The sequence below is a fragment of the Gopherus flavomarginatus genome, chromosome 2 (genome assembly GCF_025201925.1).
Source record: "Gopherus flavomarginatus isolate rGopFla2 chromosome 2, rGopFla2.mat.asm, whole genome shotgun sequence".
Taxonomy (NCBI): Eukaryota; Metazoa; Chordata; order Testudines; family Testudinidae; genus Gopherus; species Gopherus flavomarginatus.
Genome location: NC_066618.1, coordinates 191,714,857 through 191,737,061, shown reverse-complemented (window position 1 = coordinate 191,737,061; position 22,205 = coordinate 191,714,857). Strand labels below are relative to the sequence as shown.

Genomic DNA, 22,205 nt, shown 5'->3' with positions numbered 1-22,205 from the left:
CTGTCTAAGGTACTTAGAAAACTGCCTGTGTGCTTGCTGTATTTAAGCTATTGTACTTTGGGATGTAGCAAGTACTGGCTGTATTTTTGTGCAGCACTCTCTACTGAATAAGAAATGGATGAGTAAAATACCTTGTTCTAGCTGCCCTACTGTCATATATGCCAAAACACAACACTCTCAAATCAGGGTGCTACGTATGCTCAGCGGCAAGAGTTTAAAAAGTGGTTAATATAAACAGGCACATCTGTTGTCTCCTTATTAACTCCAAAAGCACACACTGCAGTTGATAAAGCCTCAGAGCCTTCATTTTTATATGTATTGCATTCATAGAATCATAGACTATTAGGGTTGGAAGGGACCTCAGGAGGTCATCTAGTCCAACCCCCTGCTCCAAGCAGGACCAATCCCCAGATTTTTACCCCAGTTCCCTTAATGGCCCCCTCAGGGATTGAACTCACAACCCTGGGTTTAGTAGGCCAATGCTCAAACCCCTGAGCTATCCCTCCCCCCCAAAAATAATAAAAGCCATACACGAAGGCAACACTGGGAGTTGAACCCAGGATCTCCTATTTAGGAGGCAGGTGCTTTAGCCAACTAAGCCATGGTGCCTGCATTAGGGACTTCTGTAAGGGCAACGAGTGTCCTTTCCAAACCCCGTTTGTGGCATCACTTCAGCACAATGCACTCATGCATTTTACATAGACAGTAAGGAATGAGCTCCAGCCACACCCAGTGTAATACAAAAATCATCTAAACATTTAAAATGTTGAGTAGCAATCAACACTACTCTATGTGCGCTTGAGAAGGCTCTGTGAAGCTCTGCTCCACCTTGCTTTTCTGTTAATCCTAAGTGTCAGTCCAAAAATAATTTCCCCCTACCTTGGTTTAATTGAATACCTTTGCCTATTTGACAGGGTACATTCATCTAGAGAGAGCGGCCAGCTCACTTTCATTCTGTAATTAAATGTAAAAGTCTGGCTAAACAGCAGTTAGCCAAAAAATAAAAACACACAACTTCTACTTCCCAGCCTCTGAAAAGCCAGTTTAAAATTTTCTATAGGATCTTCTGAGGAAGTTTAGTTTGGTGAACAAAGTGCTTATTTTAGGTCAAAATAATGTTAATGCACCATTATTTGCTTCACATTAAGGAACTTTTACATCACCTTTTAATGATGCTTTCAGTTGAGGCTACTTGGACTAAGGGGATGACATACGAAGTCTACCTCTGAAGACCTATACAATCCTTAGTAGGTTGTAAGTTAGATGAGTTTGGGGTTTTGTTCCACTCCGCAATGGACATCTGCCCATGTGACAAGGAGCCCAATCCAGGGCCTGTCAGTATTTAAGGCACAAAGCTGCAGGAGCAGTACAGCCTGCTGAGGATCTGTAGCTGAGCAAGCTAAAGTGGCTCTTTGAAGGAGTGGGAGGAAAGTACTCCTTGAAAAAGTTAGTTGGCAACATTTATGTTGATGACCATCCTCTTACCTGTTCCAGATGGCGTCATACTGGTCTTGCACAGGGGAATGAATGCATTTGTATTGTCATGTGGAGCTCATTTACATAAATCTTGCCCCCCACCCCGAACAGCTCAGCAGAATGTCCCTGCAACATGCATACAGTCCTCGCCTTCCTCTGCCATACACTAAGCTAGCCATCCCCCAAGCTCCACTGATTCATTGTGCAATCAGTTTATACAGACTACTGCAACTTACAACCCTTGTTTATGTGGTAGCACAGGTTGTGTATCTGTTCCTCAAACGACTAAGCTCTTAGGCAGAAGTTAAGATGTCTGCTCTGGAGAGGGCCAAAGCTGCAACAGCAAGTAGTGATGCCATTAGCAGTGTTGCATACTAACACAGCTGTGCACTAGCCTGTAAGAATGCCTGCTCCAGCCATTACTACTAATTCCTCCCCTTCACAAGCACCAAGTTCTCCTGCAAACTGTAATAAAAGTAAGCAATTTGAAAAAGTTATATAACAGCCTTAGCAAGCTGAGAATTAAGTGCGTATTTGGCACAAAACCATGAAGGACAGGCTACACTCCCCACCCTTCTCCACTCCCTACACAGATGCTTGAATATTAGGAGAGACGGCTGAGGGGAATTGCCGGTGTCCTCCAGAACAGGAATTATGATCTTCATTATGCTCAAATCTCCAAATTCTTCCTGTTTACATAGGGTAACCCAAATAACAGAAGCTATTGCTCCCTGCTCCCTCCCACCACCACCACCAAAGAGGCACTGACATCCAACTATTGGGTATTAACTAGATCTACGTAACTAGTAATATTCATGTTTTACAAGTGTCAGCACAGAGCTACATGAAACACCTCTCTCTGCATTTACTCACACAACAGCGTTACTTGGAATTGAAGAGGATAACAGCCATATTAATATATAGACAGTCCACCTGAATCAGGCCATTGTTTTCCAGGCCTTTGTGGATTTGTGCAATTTTTGCAAATTATTATAAGCCTCCAAAACACACATACTTTATTTCTAGGTACTCATCAATACCATATTTTGAACCTTCTCGTCCCAAGCCAGATTGTTTCACACCGCCGAAAGGGCACTCCACTGAGGACACTATTCCTTCATTAACACCAACCATTCCAACCTCCAGCTGCTCTGCAACTCTCCAGATCTGGGCTGGGTCTTGCGAATAGAAATATCCTGCCACATGAATGTAAAAATATATTGTTAAAATAGAACAAAAATCAAAAGGACATGGCAGCAGAAGGTTTTGGGGAAGGTGCTTATTAGCAAACAGAAATAATCAAAATGAAATTCTTCATCTCATGCAATTGCAACACTAAGCTCAAGGTTGTAGCTGCAGAGTGGTGTATCTGTCTGAAAAGGGAGACCGTACCTGCTAAACCCACATTGGCTGAATTTGCTATAGCAACAGCTTCCGCTTCAGTATCAAACCTGCCAATATAAAGAAACAGATACCAGTGAGATCTGCAATCAACATAGCGGGGTGGGGGGGGAGTAATCTTTACTGCCTTCCTGTTCTCTGGATACTGAGGGCTTGGCTACACTGGAGAGTTGCAGCACTGGTGGTGGGTTTACAGCACTGCAACTCACTCACTGTCCACACTTGCAAGGCACATACAGCGCTGTATCCCCCTGGCTACAGTGCTGGCTGTATTCCACCTCGGCCTGGGGAATAACGACTGCAGCGCTGGGGATGTAGCGCTACTTCGCCAGTGTGGCCACCAAAAGCGCTGTTATTGGCCTCCAGAGGTATTCGAAGGTATCCCAGAATGCCTGTTCAGCCACTCTGCTCATCAGTTCGAACTCTACTGCCCTGGCCTCAGGTGACCCGCCCTTTAAATGCCCCAGGAATTTTAAAAATCCCCTTCCTGTTTGCTCAGCCAGGTGTGGAGTGCAATCAGTGAATCTTTCCAGGTGACCATGCCTCCACTCGCCAAACGAGCCCCAGCATGGAGCAATGGCGAGTTGCTGGACCTCATCAGTGTTTGGGGGGAGGAAGCTGTGCAGTCCCAGCTGCGCTCCAGCTGTAGGAATTACGATATCTATGGGCCGATATCAAGGGCCATGCTGGAAAGGGGCCATGACCGGGATGCGCTGCAGTGCAGGGTTAAAGCGAAGGAGCTGTGGAGTGCCTACTGCAAAGCCCGCGAGGGAAACCTCCGCTTTGGCGCTGCCCCCACGACCTGCCGTTTTTACAAAGAGCTGGATGCGATATTTGGGGGTGACCCCACTGCCAATCCGAGAACCACAATGGACACTTCGGGGGGGGGAGGAGGAGGAGGAGGAAACAAAGAGTGAGGGTACTGGGGTTGGGGGAGACACCCCGGAGTCCCAGGAAGCATGCAGTCAGGAGCTCTTCTCAAGCCAGGAGGAAGGTAGCCAGTCGCAGCAGCCGGTACTTGGTGGAGGACAAACAGAGGAGCGGGTTCCCGGTAAGCGGCTTGTATTTTCAGGATGGAAATTTTTCGGGAGAGGAGGGAGGGTTAGGGCTGCATGCATGCCTAGATGTGGAATAGCGTGGGCAATACGCTTGCGCAAGTTTATTGGGAGAGCCACTGTGGTCCTTTTCCCAGTCAGGCTAACGCGTCCATGCCACTGTGCCACGAGGGGTGGGGGGACCATTGCAAGACACAGGCAAGCTGCATAGGGGCCAGGGTGGAATCCGCATTGCTGTAGAAGACCCTCCGGCTCTTCCCAATTGACCCGCAGCAGCGAGATATCTTCCAGGATCAACTCCTGTGGAAAATGTTGGGAGACTGTTCAGCGTAGATGCCCCCTGCAGCTGTTTGCTTTCCCCAACGCACAGAAACCCTGAGGATAGTACAGCCCTGAAGTTATCAGTCCCCCTTACTCACCATTTTGGGGCTCCTGTGGGTTATGTGCGCTCTCTTTGGTATGGGAAAATTATGCTATTGTGAAGAATGTTGCTCCTTCACTGTGTGGGAATAACTGTCTGATATAAACAATGCTGCCTCTGTAAAGTGTTGCCTTTTTTGCCTTTTCACAAGCAACCTTGAGATCTCGGCTGCCCGTGTTATCAACAGCTCAAAGACTCCAAAACCTCTGGAAGAAGCCGTGAAAAAGCAAAGAAGACATACTGCAAGCAGTTATGGATCACTCTGTCACAGAGAATCAAAAAGTGCAGGACTGGAGGGAAAGGGAAAGCAGGATCCGCCAGAAAAGCGCAGCGGCCAGGAAGAAAAGCACAAAACAGCTGATAAGCATCCCGGCGCGCCAAGCGGACTCTATCCAGGCGCTCATAGCCATGCAGGCAGAGCACTACAGCATCGCCTCCCCGCCCCGTCCCAAAGCTCTTTCCCTTGTGCCTCAATGTCAGTTCAAAACCCCCTTCCCCAGCATCCAAGTACTTACCACCACCAGCTGCCTCCAACACCTGTACATTCACCAACCAGCCCTGAGAACTACGACCCTTACCCTCTGCACTCAACCCCCATCACCATGCAGTATAGGCATCCTGAAGTGCAGAAGTCATTGCACAGCACTCCAGACAGGACATACTCAAACCTGTGACTGTACAGTTCCCCACCTCACCCCCCTGCCCTTTTAGGTTCCCAAAATGTTGTGTGTCTGTCAATAAAGTTATTTTCTTTTCAATAAATGAATTTTTGGCTTTGAAAACAGTCTTTATTATTGCAGAAAGTCAAAGATACCTTAGTCCAGGAAAGAAACAGGCGCTGCAAATCAGCTTAGGAAACACAGATTCCTACTAACATTGTAACCACTGCACTTCACTCCTGTGCAAGGCACCAAACATTACTGTTGGTTTTCAGCCTCAAATTCCTCCCTCAAGGCATCCCTAATCCTTGAGGCCCTGTGCTGGGCCTCTCTAGTAGCCCTGCTCTCTGGCTGTGCAAATTCAGTCTTCAGGCGTTGAACCTCGGAGGTCCATGCCTGACCGAATCTTTCACCCTTCCCTTCACAAATATTATGGAGGGTACAGCACATGGATATAACCGCGGGGATGCTGCTTTCCCCCAAGTCTAACTTCCCATACAGAGATCACCAGCGCCTCTTTAAACGGCCAAAAGCACACTCCACAGTCATTCAGCATCGGCTCAGCCTGTAGTTGAACCGGTCCTTGCTCCTGTCAAGCTTCCCTGTATACAGTTTCATGAGCCAAGGCATTAACGGGTAAGCGGGGTCTCCAAGGATCACAATGGGCATTTCGACGTCCCCTACTGTGATCTTCGGTCTGGGAAAGAAGTCCCTGCCTGCGGCTTCCTGAACAGGCCAGTGTTCTGAAAGATGTGTGCATCATGCACCTTTCCAGGCCAGCCTGTGTTAATGTCAATGAAACGCCCACGGTGATCCACAAGCGCCTGGAGAACCATAGAGAAATACCCCTTCTGATTAACGTACTCGGATGCTAGGTGGGGTGGTGCCAGAATAGGAATATGCGTCCCATCTATCCCCCCTCCACAGTTAGGGAAACCCATTTGTGCAAAGCCATCCACAATGTCCTGCACGTTCCCCAGAGTCACAGTTCTTCTTAGCAGGATGCGATTAATGGCCCTGCAAACTTGCATCAACATGATTCCAACGGTCGACTTTCCCACTCCAAACTGGTTCCCGACCAATCGGTAGCTGTCTGGAGTTGCCAGGTTCCAGATTGCAATACCCACCCACTTCTCCACCGGCAGGGCAGCTCTCAATCTCATGTCCTTGTGCTGCAGGGTGGGGGCGAGCTCCTCACACAGTCCCATGAAAGTGGCTTTTCTCATCCAAAAGTTCTGCAGCCACTGCTCATCATCCCAGACTTCCATGACGATGTGATCCCACCACTCAGTGCTTGTTTCCTGAGCCCAAAAGTGGTGTTCCATGGTGCTGAGCATTTCCATGAATGCCACAAGCAATTTAGTGTCATACATGTCAGGCGACTCGCTATCATCGTCGGACTCCTCATCACTTTGGATCATAAGGAAAAGCTCAACTGCCAAATGTGATGTGCTGGTGAGATTCGTCAGCATACTCCTCAGCAGTTCAGGCTCCATTTCCCACAGAAATCGCGCTGCACAGAAACCGTTGAGAGAGTCAAGATGGCACCAAACGTGGACGGAAAAACAGGGATTGCTGGGATGTGAAGCGATGCATCACGGGGCATTGGGACAGGAAGCAGAATGACCTGCCCCCTCCGCCCCCTTCACACAACCCACAGCGCCAAAATGGGATGAGGTGCTCTGTGGGATAGCTGCCCATAATGCACCACTCCCAACAGCGCTGCAAATGCTGCAAATGTGGCCACACTGCAGCACTGGTAGCTGTCAGTGTGGCCACACTCCTGCGCTTTCCCTACACAGCTGTACGAAGACAGCTGTAACTCCCAGCGCTGCACATCTGCAAGTGTAGCCAAACCCTGAGAAGCAGCCTCACTGCCAATGGGACAAAGTGAATGTAGGTTTGTTCTCCTTGGTATATTTCTAGTGTTTATTATTTAATTTTCAGTCTCAAGCCAGGGTGCTTTTGCCATTTCCCTTGAGTTACATGAAATTTTAAAATGTGTTAATACTTGTCAACTAATGTGGTTTAAACACGCCATTCACTTCCTTGTCTAGACAAGACCTCACTATTGAGAAAGATTAGTAAATCTTCCCCCCATTGAGTCCTACCAGGTTCAAACATACTGGGGGAGGGGGAGGGGGCGCCCGCGGGAGAAAGATCTCAGAGAAAAAGACTGCAAGAGAGGAAAAATTGTCCCAAGTGTACTTTGGATCAGAGAAACAGAGAACTATTAGGTCATGTGACAAAATGCAAACGCTCTCAAGTCCCTTAAAGGAGTATGAAAATTGATGGTCTTTACTGTTATCCTCCCTCGTTAAACTGGTGCCATTTTACAAAAAAATAAAATCAGAGAGAGAGAGTGAGTGAGTTAATCTCACCAGAAGCCTAAAAGACCTAAACAAAATCTGTATAATAATGCAGATTGTATAATTATTCACATGAAATAAATATTTTTTTGAAGTTTACTAAACTCTATGTTAATCTGAAGAATGGATTATCTTACTTGATAACTGGTGCTAAGGGACCAAATGTCTCTTCTTGCGTGCAAAGCATATTTGTTGTGACATTGCTGAGCAAAGTAGGCTCAAAGAAATTCTTTCCAAAGCTGTGTCGTTTCCCTCCTGTCACAATGGATGCTCCTTGAGAAACCGCATCGCTAATGTGTCTCTCCACCTGAGATGAGCAAAATAAGAGATACTCAAGCTAGCATTTAGGGTAAAGGTTTGGTCTACTTTTCCTTGAATACATAAGACTCCCCAAAATTAAACAGGGCATTAGACAAAAGGAGTTTATGCTGCACCTTATTTAGAGGACTGAGACATTGCTTAAAACCTCCCTTTTTGCTGAATTTCATCTCTCTTCCTGAACTTAACCTGAATTTTAGATTTACACACCAGATCACTTGCAATACAGGGCTGCAATTCAGTAAAGATTTACACACATGCTTAACTTAACGGACATTTATTAGTCCTGCTGAAGTGAAAGGAAATAATGGCAGCATATAATGTTAAGCACACGTGTAAGTCTTTGCAGGATCAGGGCCACACATTCATGGTCAGCATCGTCAGAGAGAGATACAAAAGACCGTGTAGTGCTTATCTATTGACAGAAGAAAACTATCCTATCTCAGGGCTTGTCTACACTGGCAATTTACAGCACTGCAATTTTCTCGCTCAAGGGTGTGAAAAGCGCCAGTGTAGATAGTGCTCCAGCGCTGGGAGCTGCGCCTCTCATGGAGGTGGTTTTTTTAGAGTGCTGGGAGAGCTCTGCCACGACTACACAAGCCATGTTAAAGCACTCCCAGTGTAGACTAGCCCACAATAGCAAGTTTTCAAGATGGGAGTGGAGAGACCATATCTCCATCTATACTCTGACATGGACAGAACGCACTTTAAACAAACTTCTATGAACACCAGCCAGAGTGGACAAAAACTGATGATTTCTTTTTAAAACATGGATTTTTTAAAAATTTAAATCAGATTTTTATTTTTAAAAACAATTTGAATTTATGGTAACCTACAGTAAGGCCTAAACTTACTACAATCTATTCAAATCATTTAAAAAGATTAATTAAAAAAACCTACTTTATATGAGTGACTCATCTGCAAATTTTTGTAAGTTAAAGACTACTACTTTTTAAAATGTAAACAGAATTGGGGTCAATTCAAGCTTTATAAATATGTCAATGTCATAAGGTGCATTAAATATCTATATTATTTTCAATCTTTACAACAGAGTGAATGGTGGTATTGACATTTTTCCTAATACAAGTACTTTCAGTTCCTGTTATACAGAAAACCTTTTTCCTTTATTTTACTTTTGGATTCAGTTTAGCCAGCTGGGGCAGAGAATATATTTTCTTCCTTTGGATTAGTTCATCCAAATTAAGAAACCAACTGGGAGTTGAAAAAGTTGGAAAGCTTGTGTTCCTCTTCCAATCTATGAACAATAAGACAAAAAACCCCACGTGGGAGAAGATGAACTCTACTAATTCTAAAAAGCTGAAGGAGATGGGGCCAGATTTTCAAAGATATTTAGGCACCTAAAGATGCTGATAGGCACCTAGTGGGCTGAAGCATCTTCACACAAATTAGGAATAAAAAATCATCATCTAATAAATAAATGCAATGCCACTCCTCCTCAGTGCCACTTAACATACATTTATTCAGATTCTTCAACTACTTATATAAATGAGAATGCACTTTTCTTTAGGAAAATACCTAAAAAGTACAAATGCAAAACAAAATTAAAAGTCACCCTCCACATTCAGAGCCCTCAATAGTTTTAGCATTAATTTGTTTTTCTGCTTTGTTTTTATATGCAAAAACAGACTGTTCAAAACAAAAACTCTGTCATGCTACCTAGAGACATGAATACACCCAATACAACTCCCACAGTCTGTTAAGCTTTTGCAAATGTTCTCCAGAAAAATACCAATCAGAATATAATTAGGAATAAAGGTTTGCTCATGGTAGATTATTCCCTTTTCTTTTCCTAGTTTAAAAAGGCAATGATGGCTATAATTACTCCTGTTCATATCATTGTGGGCTTTGAGGAGAGAATATTTTCTGCAAATACAGAGAGACAAAGTGGGAGAGGTAATATCTTTTGTTACAGAGCTCTTCTTGAGATCTGGGAAAGGTACGCTCAGCATCAGAGCAAAATGCAAGGTGGAACAGATTGTTTAGCGTAAGTAAATAGCATATCTTGTAAGGGACCATTCCAGTTAGAGTGAGAAATATAGTCTTACAAAACCGGTATTAGACAAAACTGGGTATACAATGTGTTTAATACTTCCTAATAATATAAATTACAATTTCAAAAGTGAAATCAGCATATGTATACACACACATATACACATACCTTTCCCACTGCTTTTTCATTAATTAATGGCCCCTGGGTAGTTCCTTCATCAAATCCATTTCCTACACGTAGCTCTCTTTCAATAGCTTTGGCAAATTTTTCCACAAATGCATCGTGGATCCCTTTTTGCACCAAAAAACGGTTTGTGCAAACACATGTCTGAAAACAAACATGAAAGAATAACAAAAGACAAAGCTTAGTGCTGTTTCCACTTTTTACAGAACAGTAACTGATTATCATTACAATTCCTTCCATGCCTTCTCTTCACCTACATAGGCTGTTACCAAGGTTTGCCCTTCTCTCATTACAACACTCTGAAAATCAAACACTAACAAACTGGAAGTGTTTCCCTGAAACACCCCACCCTGTTAGCAAGTGTGGATCCTGCTAGGAAAAGGTTAAGTGAGTGCTGCTGATTCTCTGATACATGTATCTACCAGGATACCAGGGAGGTGCAGTGAGAGTTATTCTCTAATCAAAGGATATGGGATGTGTGTTAAGTAGCAGACTCCACATCTAAGCCAAGGTAGGAGCTGACATTTCTGTTATCTTGTTATTGTTGTCTTTGATAAGATAGCCAAATCCCACATGAAGAAGGAGAGTCTGAATTTTACAAGTTGGATTTGTAGGTTGGGGGGAAGAACACCTGTTCACTCTGACCCTTTGTTCTGTCCACACCCTTCTCTCCTGCTACCTTAATTACTACAACCTCTTGCTTGATGTTCTCCAACACATAACTGCTAAAATAATATTCCTTTGCAGGTCAGACTGCATTATCCCCCTTTGAATCCCTTTGGTAACTTTCTACATCAAGTCTAAATTCTTTACCCTTGCATATGAGATCCTACACGGCTCTGTCTTGGTTTATATCTCGATTCTTGTTTCATGTTGTCATGTCCCCATTCACCACTTTTGGTCTAACAAAGATTCCAGCCAGCCTCATTACTTTACTCATTTCCTTCTCCCAAGTTAGTCTTTGCATTTTCTCTCATGCTGTCCCCTCACTTTGACTAGTGAAATTATTTCATGCTAATCAGGCCCCTTTCAAAATTCACCTAAAACTTGCTTCTTCTGCAAGGTCAATGACTACTAAGCCACACCAGTCATGTGCCTTCTCCACATCTTCTAGGCAGTGTGCACCTCAAAACAACTATTGTCTTTAATGATGCCAAGTGCACTGAACTCCAATGTAAGTGCCAACTACTCTGAAAAGTAACTCTAAAAATGGCAGATAGATTTTTGCCACATTTGTTTGTCTCCAAACTATTTTCATAATCAAACGTGCTCCATATATAAGCAGAGAAGCGTTTTTGAACTGCCAGCCTTGCAAACTCAACCTGGGCACACAACACCATTCACTGTTTCTCCCAAGATGCTGCCGATATAATTAACACTTAAAGCAACGTAGAGAGTGCAGGACAGGTGAGGGGTTGGTTGTTTTTTTCCCGCTTGACTAAGATCTTACAGGATTGGCTCTAAACCAATTTAGTGAGCTGTACACGCTCTGTTTAGGTGCTAATGACAGCAACTGTGTCTGGGGAGAAACACTGAATGTTGACACGTAAAGGAGGAATTATTTCCATCTCTTTATCTTAAACTGTTTGTACCGTTTATAAACTAACCCTGAACACATATGCACAGATACTGAATGGTTAAGGATAGTGAACTTGATTTTAAAAACTTTTCCATCTGGTTAAACACTTTCACCATATGCTATTGCTCATCCTTCCCTCATTTCCATTTTGTATATGTCTAACTCAGGTATGGGACCTGACTTGGTTACAAGAGTGGTTCCTAACCACTGGCACTCGAGACTCGTGACTGGTATTCAGGCTAGTGGCTGCCATTGAAGCCTCTGTTTTGGGCCTGAATGTACCTTATTCAATTATCTGAATATTAAGCTACAACACAGTTCAATCCTCTGAGAAAGGGGGTTGAACAGCCCTCAGTTCCAATGCAAGTTTGATTACACACAACTGAACAAGGGGCACCTGGTGCCAGAACAGAGGCTGGATTTCAGGTTTGTCATTAAGGTAGGGGACAGAGAAGTTACTGGTTCCAGGAAAAGGGATATGGGGACGTGTCACTACTGAAAATGACTTCTCCTGCGTTCCTTGCACACCACTAACTCCACTGGGCATCCTAAGGGCACAAGGAATACAGGATTAGGTGCACATCCTTACAAACAGGTTTGGTTGCCTAAAACTTATGAGCCACTAATTTTAAATGGAGCTAAATACACTTTGTAATGTCTGCTTTAATGGCCTGAGAGTTGTCTTAACTCTGTTCCCACTCTTCAGGAATTCATGTGGGTTTACTGCCTATGAAATGTCCATATGACAAAATCATCTGCAACTGATACCCTTGTTGGCAGTTTCAGCAGAGAGGCCACTAAACTGGCATTGTAGACTCATCTTCTCAATACTATAGGTAATGACTGAACTGCGTTGCCATGATAATGCCGCTATCTGTGCTTTATCTGTTCAGTGGACAGGGGACTTTGAAGTCTAGGGCTGTAAATCCAGCAGCTTTCCTTTCACAAGCAAATAAAGTTAGGCAAAAATAGCTTAATCACAAAAAATATGGCTCTTTCATGCTCCAAAAGGTGAAATAGGCAAGGTAAAAAAAAAAATTCTCTCACCTGCCCCGAGTTTCTGTATTTAGAAGCCAGAGCTCCTAAAACAGCTTGGTCCACATCAGCGCTGTCAAACACTATAAATGGAGCATGTCCTCCGAGCTCCATGGAAACCCGCTTTACGGTGCCAGCAGCATGATGCAGCAGTACCTACATGTATGCAGCAGACACCAAATAGGATAAGTGTGTAAGTAATCAGTTCACTAATGAATCAGAATTTAGAGGCAGGGGGAACTAACTCTGGTGGAGGGTGACCTCCCATAATGAACCTACAAGTTCATCACAGAGCCAATAGTCCCTCTTTTCCATTCCCTTCCCAAAGCAGGCAATCCCGTCCTACATTGAAGTCTCCAATGGAAAAACTCCCATTGACATTAATAGGGCCAAGATTTCATCCAGTTACTTTGTCCAGCCTTTATTTAACTAGAACTCAAGGAAGAGCTTCTTCTACTTTCCCTTGCAAGATCATTCCACAGTTTAATAAAACTTGCTGTTAAGATTTTTCTCCTAATATCCAGTTTAAAATTTTCCTCTTCTCGCTGTCATCCCATTCCTCCTCAGACCATTTTAGAAAATGCCCCTTCCTTGTTAAGGGGAATCTTAACCCATCTTAACCCACACACTAGTATCTTATTCCTCAAATAGTCCTACTGATTTCCATGAGACTACTCGCAGAGTAAAGGGAGTAGAATCTAGCCTTAAGTAAAGGTTTCACCTCATTAACCCTTCCCCTCTTTCAGTAATGCACTTCATTACTGAGCAGCACATTCTAACATGTTCCCATTAGAGTTAAGTCATCACATAACCTGAAACAGCAGTTTCTGGAGCTGAACTTTCCTGAGTAACTGCTCTTCATCGTGTTACAAACTGCAATGATGCACATTACCACTACTCTAAAAAGCCAACAGATACCAGATTAAATGGACAGCAATTCAAGGAAAAGTACTTAACAGGATCAGGGATTTGCGTGAAGCACTCAACAGCCAGAAGGGAAAAAAGTTTGTTGCAGTGTGAGGAAGAACCACCCCAAAGGAAAATGTTCTATATACACATTTCTCTCCTCAAAACACTTCCCCTTGCTTTTCAATAAAAACCCTTCAAACATTCACTGTCTTGTCATGTACCTTTCCTGTAGCAGTGGAGCCAGTAAAAGATATTTTTGCTACCAAAGGATCAGTGCACAGAGCCTCCCCCACAGCTGGGGTTTGTTTTTGGGAACAAGGGACAACATTATATACTCCTGCTGGAATTCCAGCCTGGTTTGCAAGCTGCAATGAGAAACAGTGAATATGCAGTTACAAAATAATATACTTTGTATAAGGATCAGTTAGGTAATATTTTTATATTCATACATGTATTTGTAAATTTGCTCTGAAGACATAAGCACTGAGTCAATGAGAGCTGAGGGTGCTCAGCACTTCACAATATTGGGCCCCATAAACATTACATGTTGGCATTGCTATTTACACACAAATAGGCTGTTGCCGACATCAAGTAAAGCAAAGATATTCAAAGTTAAACCTGTCTTTTGCAAAGCTAGGCCAATGGTGGAAGATACTTGTACTATGCCCATAATATATTCCAATGTTTTTATTTATTTTAAAGGTAACTATTAAATCTAAACCACCTGCTTAACAGAATACATTTGTACTCTCTCAGTGTGAGATTGTGGCCAAGTATTATGGTTGAATGCCACTTCATTTCCTGTTTACAGATTGCTACTGTAAGATACAGTCCATTGCCAGTGTAATACCAGCGCAAAAGCTCACCTCAGCAAGTGCTAATGCTGATAATGGTGTGTCTTCTGCAGGCTTCACCACCACAGTACAGCCTGCTGCCAGAGCTGCACCAACTTTTCGTGTAATCATAGCACTGGGGAAATTCCACTAGGTGGAGAGAAATATACAATGAAAAATCAGAAACGCTGCATACTTCCCTCTATTCCCAAATAACTGGCTATTTTTGCAACTTCCAGCAAGAATCAAAACAAACCTTGTATAAGAATGAGAGTTTGCTTTACTTTCACAATTAAATACTTTTCAAAAACTGAAAAGGGGTGAAGAGGTAGCCTTTATAAAAGACGGTGTATATAATGCCACTACCAATTATCTTATGCTCTAAAAATTCTAGTAATTAAATGGCAGAGAGATTTCTATATCAGTGAGAAACTGGTACTGCCTATACTAACTCAAAAACTTCAACCTTTTGGGGGGGCACCTACTGCTAAGAGTAAGTGGAGAAAAAAAGATATGAGGAAACAAATGTGTACCCCTAGGAACATGAAAACCAAAAACATGACATGTATTTTCAGTATGAAGACGCCATTATTTGTCTCATGATACTAACTCAATGAAGAAACACATCCAGACTAGTGCTGTAACTTTCTCATATCTTATCCAGAGCCTGCGCTCTGTCCTACATGGCCATGCAGGGATGTATAGCACAGCCAGAACAAATGAGTGGGGAGCAGAAAAAGGCCCTTCTTTTTTGTGGAGGGAAGGAGATTCAGTGGGGGTTTCTCCTGGGCAATGGCGGTCTCTGCTTCCCCTATTCTCAGAGCTGAGCTGAAAGCCCTAAATTAATCCTTAATCAGTCTGACAGATTCAGCTGCACTTACAGGGGTGATAATGGCTGCCACTCCAACAGGCTGTTTCAGCACCAAGAGCCTTCTATCTTTCACAGAAGGTGGAATGATGTCACCATAAATGCGACGAGCTTCTTCTGCAAACCATTCCAGGAAGGAGGCAGAATAAAGAACTTCACCTTGTGCCTCTTTCAGAGGCTTCCCCTATGATTAAATCACAATGCAGAAATACTTCAAAGAGACCAAAGTGATTGAAAAAAGTCACATAGGTCATTATTTTTACTCTTATTATTATTTGTACACCTGTACCTCGATACAATGCGACCCGATATAACACGAATTTGGATATAATGCGGTAAAGCAGTGCTCCGGGGGGTGGGGGCGGACTGTGCACTCCGGTGGATCAAAGCAAGTTCGATATAACGCGGTTTCACTTATAACGCAGTAAGATTTTTTGGCTCCCGAGGACAGCATTATATCGAGGAAGAGGTGTATAACCATGACACTTAGAAGCCCTCATCATTGTGCTAGGCACCGCAAATGGCACTTTGATTCCAGGTTACATACATTTCGGACAGAGTCTGAGCTAAGGATTTATAGGAGTCTTCCCATTACTTCAACAGGCTTTTTAAATCAGGCCCTACATGGTAAATTCTGTAGCTAATCTATCTTTCTTGCTTGAGGCCTGGGAGTTGTGGGTGCATACTAACACTCAGGATAAGATCCTTTGTTGACAAAGGGGTCCTTTGCTAGCAAAGAGGCCTGAAAGATGCTGAAATTAGTACATTTTTACATGTAAAACTCACATTCTCTGCAGTAATTATCTTAGCAAGGTCATCTTTATTCTCCATCATCAAACTGTACCATTTGCGAAGCAACGCACTTCTCTCCTGGGCAAGGAAAAAAATATTTTAGCAAAGCTGCCATTGTTTTAAACACAGATAAAAATGTTACTATACTGAATTAACTTCATACTTTACGTATAAGCGAATATGTGCTGTTCAAACAGAAAAAAGGTAACTGAGCAAGGATGACATGAATTCAAAATTGTATTGGAGGACTAGTGATGCCAGTAACTTGTCTCTGACAGCACCAGGTGCTTCAGAGGAAAATCTTTCCAGAGTGGAAGTTTCTTCCTCAAGTTAATTGGTAGATTATATCCTCAGGCATGAATGTTTATTTCTGTGTGTGTGTATTTTATTTTTTTTATATATATATTCTCCCCACTGTGTACAGGTCTACCTCTTTTGAAACTAATAAGCCCTTGGTCTCAATTTCTTGAGGAATCCAGTTTCACATGCTTTAGATGTATGAAAAGAACTACTTGCTTAGAAAACAGTTAATGAGAACAGAAGGACATGCTTTAAAAAAAAAAACAACACTTTTTCTAAGGCAGTGGCTCTCAATCTTTCCAGACTACTGTACCTCTTCAAAAGTCTGATTTGTCTTGTGCACCCCAAGTTTCAGTTCACTTAAAAACTACTTACTTACAAAATCAGATATAAAAATTAGGGCTGTTGATTAATTGCAGTTAACTCACGCGATTAACTCAAAAAATTAATTGTGATTAATCGCAGTTTTAATTGCACTATTAAACAATAGAATACCATTTGAAATTTATTAAATATTTTTGGATGTTTTTCTACATTTTCAAATATATTGATTTCAATCACAACACAGAATACGAAGTGTACAGTGCTCACTTTATATTTTTGATTACAAATATTTGCACTGTAAAAATGGTAGAAGAAATAGTATTTTTCAATTCACCTCATACAAGTAGTGCAATCTCTTTACTTGAAAGTGAACTTACAAATGTAGGAATTGTTTTTGTTACATAACTGCACTCAAAACCAAAACAAGGTAAAACTTTAGACCCTACAAGTCCACTCAGACCTATTTTTTGTGCAGCTAGTTGCTAAGACAAACAAGTTTCTTTACGTTTATGGGAGATAATGCTGTACACTTCTTATTTACAATGTCACCAGAAAGTGACAACAGGTGTTGGCATGGGACTTTTGTAGCTGGCATTGCAAGGTATTTACATGCCAGATATGCTAAACATTCGTATGTCTCTTCATGTGTTAGCCACTATTCCAGAGGACATACTTCCATGCTGATGATGCTCGTTTAAAAAAACAATGATTTAATTAAATTTGTGACTGAACTCGGGGGAGAATTGTATGTCTCCGACTCTGTTTTACCTGCATTCTGCCATACATTTCATGTTATAGTAGTCTCGGATGATGACTCAGCACATGTTGTTCATTTTAAGAACACTTTCGCAGCAGATTTCACAAAACACGAAGAAGGGACCAATGTGAGATTTCTAAAGATAGCTACAGCACTCGACCGGAGGTTTAAGAATCTGAAGTGCCTTCCAAAATCTGAGAGGAACTAGGTGTGGAGAATGCTTTCAGAAGTCTTAAAAGAGCAACACTCTGATGTGGAAACTACAGAATTTGAACCACCAAAAAAGAGAATCAACCTTCTGCTGATGGCATGACTAGGATGAAGAAAATGAACATGGATCGGTTAGCTCTGCTTTGGATTGTTATCTAGCATCAGCATGGACGCATGTCCTCTGGAATGGTGGTTGAACATGAAGGGACATATGAATCTTTAGCACATCTGGCACGTAAATATCTTGCAATGCTGGTTACAACAGTGCCATACAAATGCCTGTTCTCACTTTCAGGTGACATTGTAAACAAGAAGTGGGCAGCATTAGCTCTTGCAAATGTAAACAAACTTGTTTGTCTGAGCAATTGGCTGAACATGAAATAGGACTGAGTGGACTTGTAGGCTCTAAAGTTTTACATTGTTTCGGTTTTGATTGCAGTTATTTTTTGTACATAATCCTACATTTGTAAGTTCAACTTTCATGATAAAGAGACTGCACTAGAGTACTTGTGTTGTTGGATGAATCGAAAAATACTATTTCTTTTGTTTTTTAGAGTGCAAATATTTGTAATAAAAAAGAAATATTAAGTGAGCACTGTACACTTTGTATTCTGTGTTGTAACTGAAATCAATATATTTTAAAATGTAGAAAACATCCAAAAATATGTAAATGGCATTCTATAATTGTTAAACAATGTGATTAGTTGCACAATAAATTGTGATTATTTTTTAATTGCACAATTAATCGCGATTAATTTTTTAACCGCTTGTCAGCCCTAATAAAAATACAAATGTCACAGCACACTTTTACTGAAAAATTGCTCACTTTCTAATTTTTACCATATAATTATAAAATAAAGCTATTGGAATATAAATATTGTACTTACACTTCAGCGTATAATGTATAGATCTGTATAAACAAGTCATTGTATGAAATTTTAATCTTTACTGACTTCCCTAGGCAAATAACTAGATGAGTTGATATACCCCCTAGAAGACCTCTGTGTAGCCCCAGAGGTGTACCTGTACCCCTGGTTGAGAACCACTGTTTTAACGTATGTGTAAGGTGACCTGTGGCCTTCAAGCCAGTTTTAAAATTTAAAGCACCACCTACTAACAGCCTCCACTAACCCTCCTTCTGTATTTCATATCGACAGACCTATTAGAGGCAGTACCTAGAGGCCTGTCAGAACCTCCCTGGCTCGCATGCTGCTGCAAGGCACCAGTCCCAGCCCCACGGCGCTTCTAGGCGAAGTATGGGATTAGATACACCACCCACAAGAACAGAGGCAGCTGAATCAAGGCCGCTGTCGCTCTTTATCTGAGCGCAGTCCCCTCTGTGCAGCATTTGCAGGCAGGCCCCAACCCTGCACGGGGCTCTGCCCACCAGGGGGGCAGCCAGCCTGCTTCTGCTGCAGACTCACAGCCTCAGACGCGGCCGTGCTCTGGGCGCACTTGGAGCGTAAATCACACTCTGCCAAGGCCCTGCCGTGCCCCGCTCGCCCAGGGGGGCCCGGCTGCAGCAGGAGCCACCCTCCCCCAGAGCCAGAGCTCCCCGCCGGGCCCCCGCTCCATGGGGCTGGCTCCTCTCCCCTGGGCCGGGCTCTCCCCGTCTGCCCCATCGCCGGGGGCTCTCCCCTGGCCGGGCCGGGCCGGGCCCCGCCCCCCGGGGCTCTCACCTTGGCGGGGGCCGCGCTCCAGCCGGGCCCGGCCTCCCATGCGGCTCTCACCGCGGCCCGGGCCTCGGCCACGCCGCAGTCCGCCACCTGCCCCAGCTCGGCGCCGCTGGCCGGGTCCAGCACGGGGAAGGCGGCGGCCGCCTGCACCCAGCGGCCTCCCACGAAGCCGCCCGAGCGCACCAGGGAGCCGGGCAGCCGCGGCGGGGCCGGGCCGGAGCCGCTGCGCCGGAGCGGGGCCGGGAGCAGGCGGTGGGCCGCCCGCAGCAGCAGCGGGGTCCGGGGGAGCCGCCAGGTCGCCATGGCCGCCGAGCAGCAGGGCCGGGGGGAGCGAGGGGCCGGGCGGGGCTCTGCTGGCAGCCAGGCGGTCTGCAGCGGTCGGCCCCGGGGCTGGGTGCGGCACAGTCCGGGAGCCCCCAGCTGCTCCCCAGTTGGCAGGCCTGGCCCTGTGCTTGCTCGAACAGTTACCGGTATGCAAAGGGCTGTAAGAAACTACTGTTGTTAAAAAACTGCTACCTCATGTTGGAAGTGCCTAGATAGCAGTTCGTCCCCTGCACTCATGGCAGGAGGAAGTCTTATCTAGACCATTCCTGCCTGACACTTGTTTGTCCAACCCGCTTTTAAAAACCTCCACTGAGGGAAATTCCCTTCCCTAGGCAATTTATTCCAGGGCTTAACCACCTGCACAGTTAGGAAGTTTTTCCTAATGTCCAATCTAAACCTCCCTTGTTTCAATTTAAGCCCATTGCTTCTTGTCCTATCCTCCGAGGTTAAGGAGAACAATTCTTCTCCCTCTTCCTTGTAACAAACTTTTATGTACTTGCAAATGGTTATCATGTTTCTGTCTTCCCTCACAGGTCATGTTTTCTAGACCTTTAATCACTTTTGTTGCTCTTCTCTGGACTTTCTCCAATTTGTCCACATCTTTCCTGAAATGTTGTGCCCAGAATTGGACACAATACTCCAGTTGAGGCCTAATCAGCACAGAGTAGAGTGGAACAATTACTTCTCCTGTCTTGCTTACAACACTCCTGCTAATACATCCCAGAATTATGTTCCCTTTTTTTGCAGCAGCATTATGCTGTTGACTCATATTTTTCTTGTGATCCACTATGACCCCCCTAGATCCCTTTCCACAGTACTCCAGGAAGGCATTTCCTATTCTGTATGCATGCAACCGTTTGTTCCTTCTTAAATGGAGTACTTTGTATTTGTCCTTTTTGAACTTCATCCTATGTACTTCAGACCATTTCTCCAGTTTGTCCAGATCATTTTGAATTTTAACTCTATCCTCCAAAGCACTTGCAACCCCTCCCAGCCTGGTATTATCCACAAACTTTATAAGTATACTCTCTAAGCCATTGTCTAAATCGTTGAAGATATTGAACAGAAACGTATCCAGAATTAATCTCTTCAGGATCCCACTCATTATGCCTGTCTAGCATGTCTGTGGACCACTGATAACTGCTCTCTGGGAACGGTTTTCCAACCAGTTTTGCACCCACCTTATTGTAGCTACATCTAGGTTGCATTTCCCTAGTTTGTTTATGAGAAGGTCTTGCAACACAGTATCAAAAACTTTACTAAAGTCAAGATATACCACCTCAACCACTTCCCCCCATCCACAAGGCTTGTTATCCTATAATTGAACATCATCAGGTTGTTTGATACAATTTGTTCTTGACAAATCCATGCTTACTGTTACTTATCACCTTATTTTCTTCTAGATGTTTGCAAACTAATTGCTTAACTATTTGCTCCATTATCTTTCTGGGTACACAAGTTAAGCTGACTGGTCTGTAATTCCGCGGGTTTTCCTTATTTCCCTTTTTATAGCTTGGCATTATAATTGTCCTTTTCCAGTCTTCTGAAATCTGTCCTGTCTTCCATGACTTTGCAAAGATAATTGCTAATGGCTCAGATATCTCCTCAGTCAGCTCCTTGAGTACTTGAGGAGGCATTTGTGATGTGAAGACATCTAATTTATCTAAGTAATTTTTAACTTCTTCTTTTCCTGTTTTTGCCTCTAATACTACCTCATTTTCATTGGCATTCACTATGTTAGATGTCCAGTCACCACCAACCTTCTTGGGGAAAACTGAAACAAGGAAGTCATTAAGCACCGCTTCCATTTTCACATTTTTGGTTATTGTTCCCCCCCCTCCCCCCGTTGCATAATGGGCCTACCGTGTCCTTAGTCTTCCTCTTGCTTCTAATGTATTTGTAGAATGTTTTCTTGTTACCCTTTATGTCTCAAGCTAGTTCAATCTCATTTTGTGCCTTGACCTTTCTAATTTTGTCCCTTCATACTTGTGTTATTTGTTTATATTCATCCTTTGTAATTTGACTTAGTTTCCACTTTTTGTAGTACTCTTTTTTGAGTTTTAGATCATTGAAGATCTCCTGGTTCAGCCAGGGTGGTCTCTTGCCATACTTCCTATCTTTCCTCCACGGGGGGATAGTTTGCTCTTGCACCCTTAATAATGTCTCTCTGAAAAACTGCCGTCTTCAATTATTTTTCCCCTTAGACTTACTTCCCATGGAATCTTACCTACCAGCTCCCTGAGTTTTGCTACAGTCTGTCTTCTTGAAATCCATTATCTTTATTTTGCTGTTCTCCCTCCTACCAGTCCTTAGAATCATGAACTCTATCATTTCATGATCACTTCCACCAAAGCTGCCTTCCACTTTCAAATTCTTAACCAGTTCCTCCCTATTTGTCAAAATCAAATCTAGAACAGCCTCTCCTCTAATAGCTTTCTCCACCTTCTGAAATAAAAAATTGTCCCCAATATGTTCCAAGAATTTGTTGGATAGTCTGTGCCCTGATGTATTATTTTCCCAACAAATGTCTGGGTAGTTAAATTCCCCCATCACCACCAAGAACCTAAGGTTGTTCTTATTTGCTGACTTGTCCTACTTTGCTAAAAACTACTATCTGATGTAGCTAATTCCTACAGATGGGAGTTTCACACACCCTATAGTGTAAGAAACTGCTGTCTGTAGGAATGTGCTACCTGTAGCAGGAG

At 43.3% G+C, this 22,205-nt stretch overlaps 1 protein-coding gene and 1 non-coding gene across 2 annotated transcripts; both read right to left on the bottom strand.

Moving 5' to 3' along the window:
* Positions 1–535: 535 nt before the first annotated feature.
* TRNAR-CCU (transfer RNA arginine (anticodon CCU)) lies at positions 536–609 on the bottom strand. The gene has a single exon. It is a non-coding gene; the product is annotated as a tRNA-Arg (tRNA).
* A 6-nt stretch (positions 610–615) lies between these two features.
* ALDH5A1 (aldehyde dehydrogenase 5 family member A1) lies at positions 616–19,479 on the bottom strand. Its single transcript, XM_050941832.1, has 10 exons — positions 19,180–19,479; positions 15,904–15,987; positions 15,131–15,301; positions 14,283–14,399; positions 13,638–13,781; positions 12,520–12,663; positions 9,879–10,037; positions 7,519–7,688; positions 2,869–2,927; positions 616–2,672 (listed from the first exon to the last, which is right to left on the bottom strand). Exons 1-10 carry the CDS (start codon positions 19,477–19,479, stop codon positions 2,467–2,469), a joined length of 1,554 nt encoding a protein of 517 aa, XP_050797789.1. The 3' UTR covers positions 616–2,466.
* Between the last annotated feature and the right edge of the window lie 2,726 nt (positions 19,480–22,205).

Bases quoted from the DNA above. Each gene is read 5' to 3' on its own strand.
- ALDH5A1 (XM_050941832.1), bottom strand. From the start codon at position 19,479: ATGGCGACCTGGCGGCTCCCCCGGACCCCGCTGCTGCTGCGGGCGGCC. The intron at 14,400-15,130 runs GTAAGTGCAGCT...CTCTCCACCTAG, and splicing joins TGGCAGCCATTATCACCCCT to TGGAATTTCCCCAGTGCTAT. The intron at 7,689-9,878 runs GTATGTGTATAT...TGCTCATCTCAG, and splicing joins ATGAAAAAGCAGTGGGAAAG to GTGGAGAGACACATTAGCGA.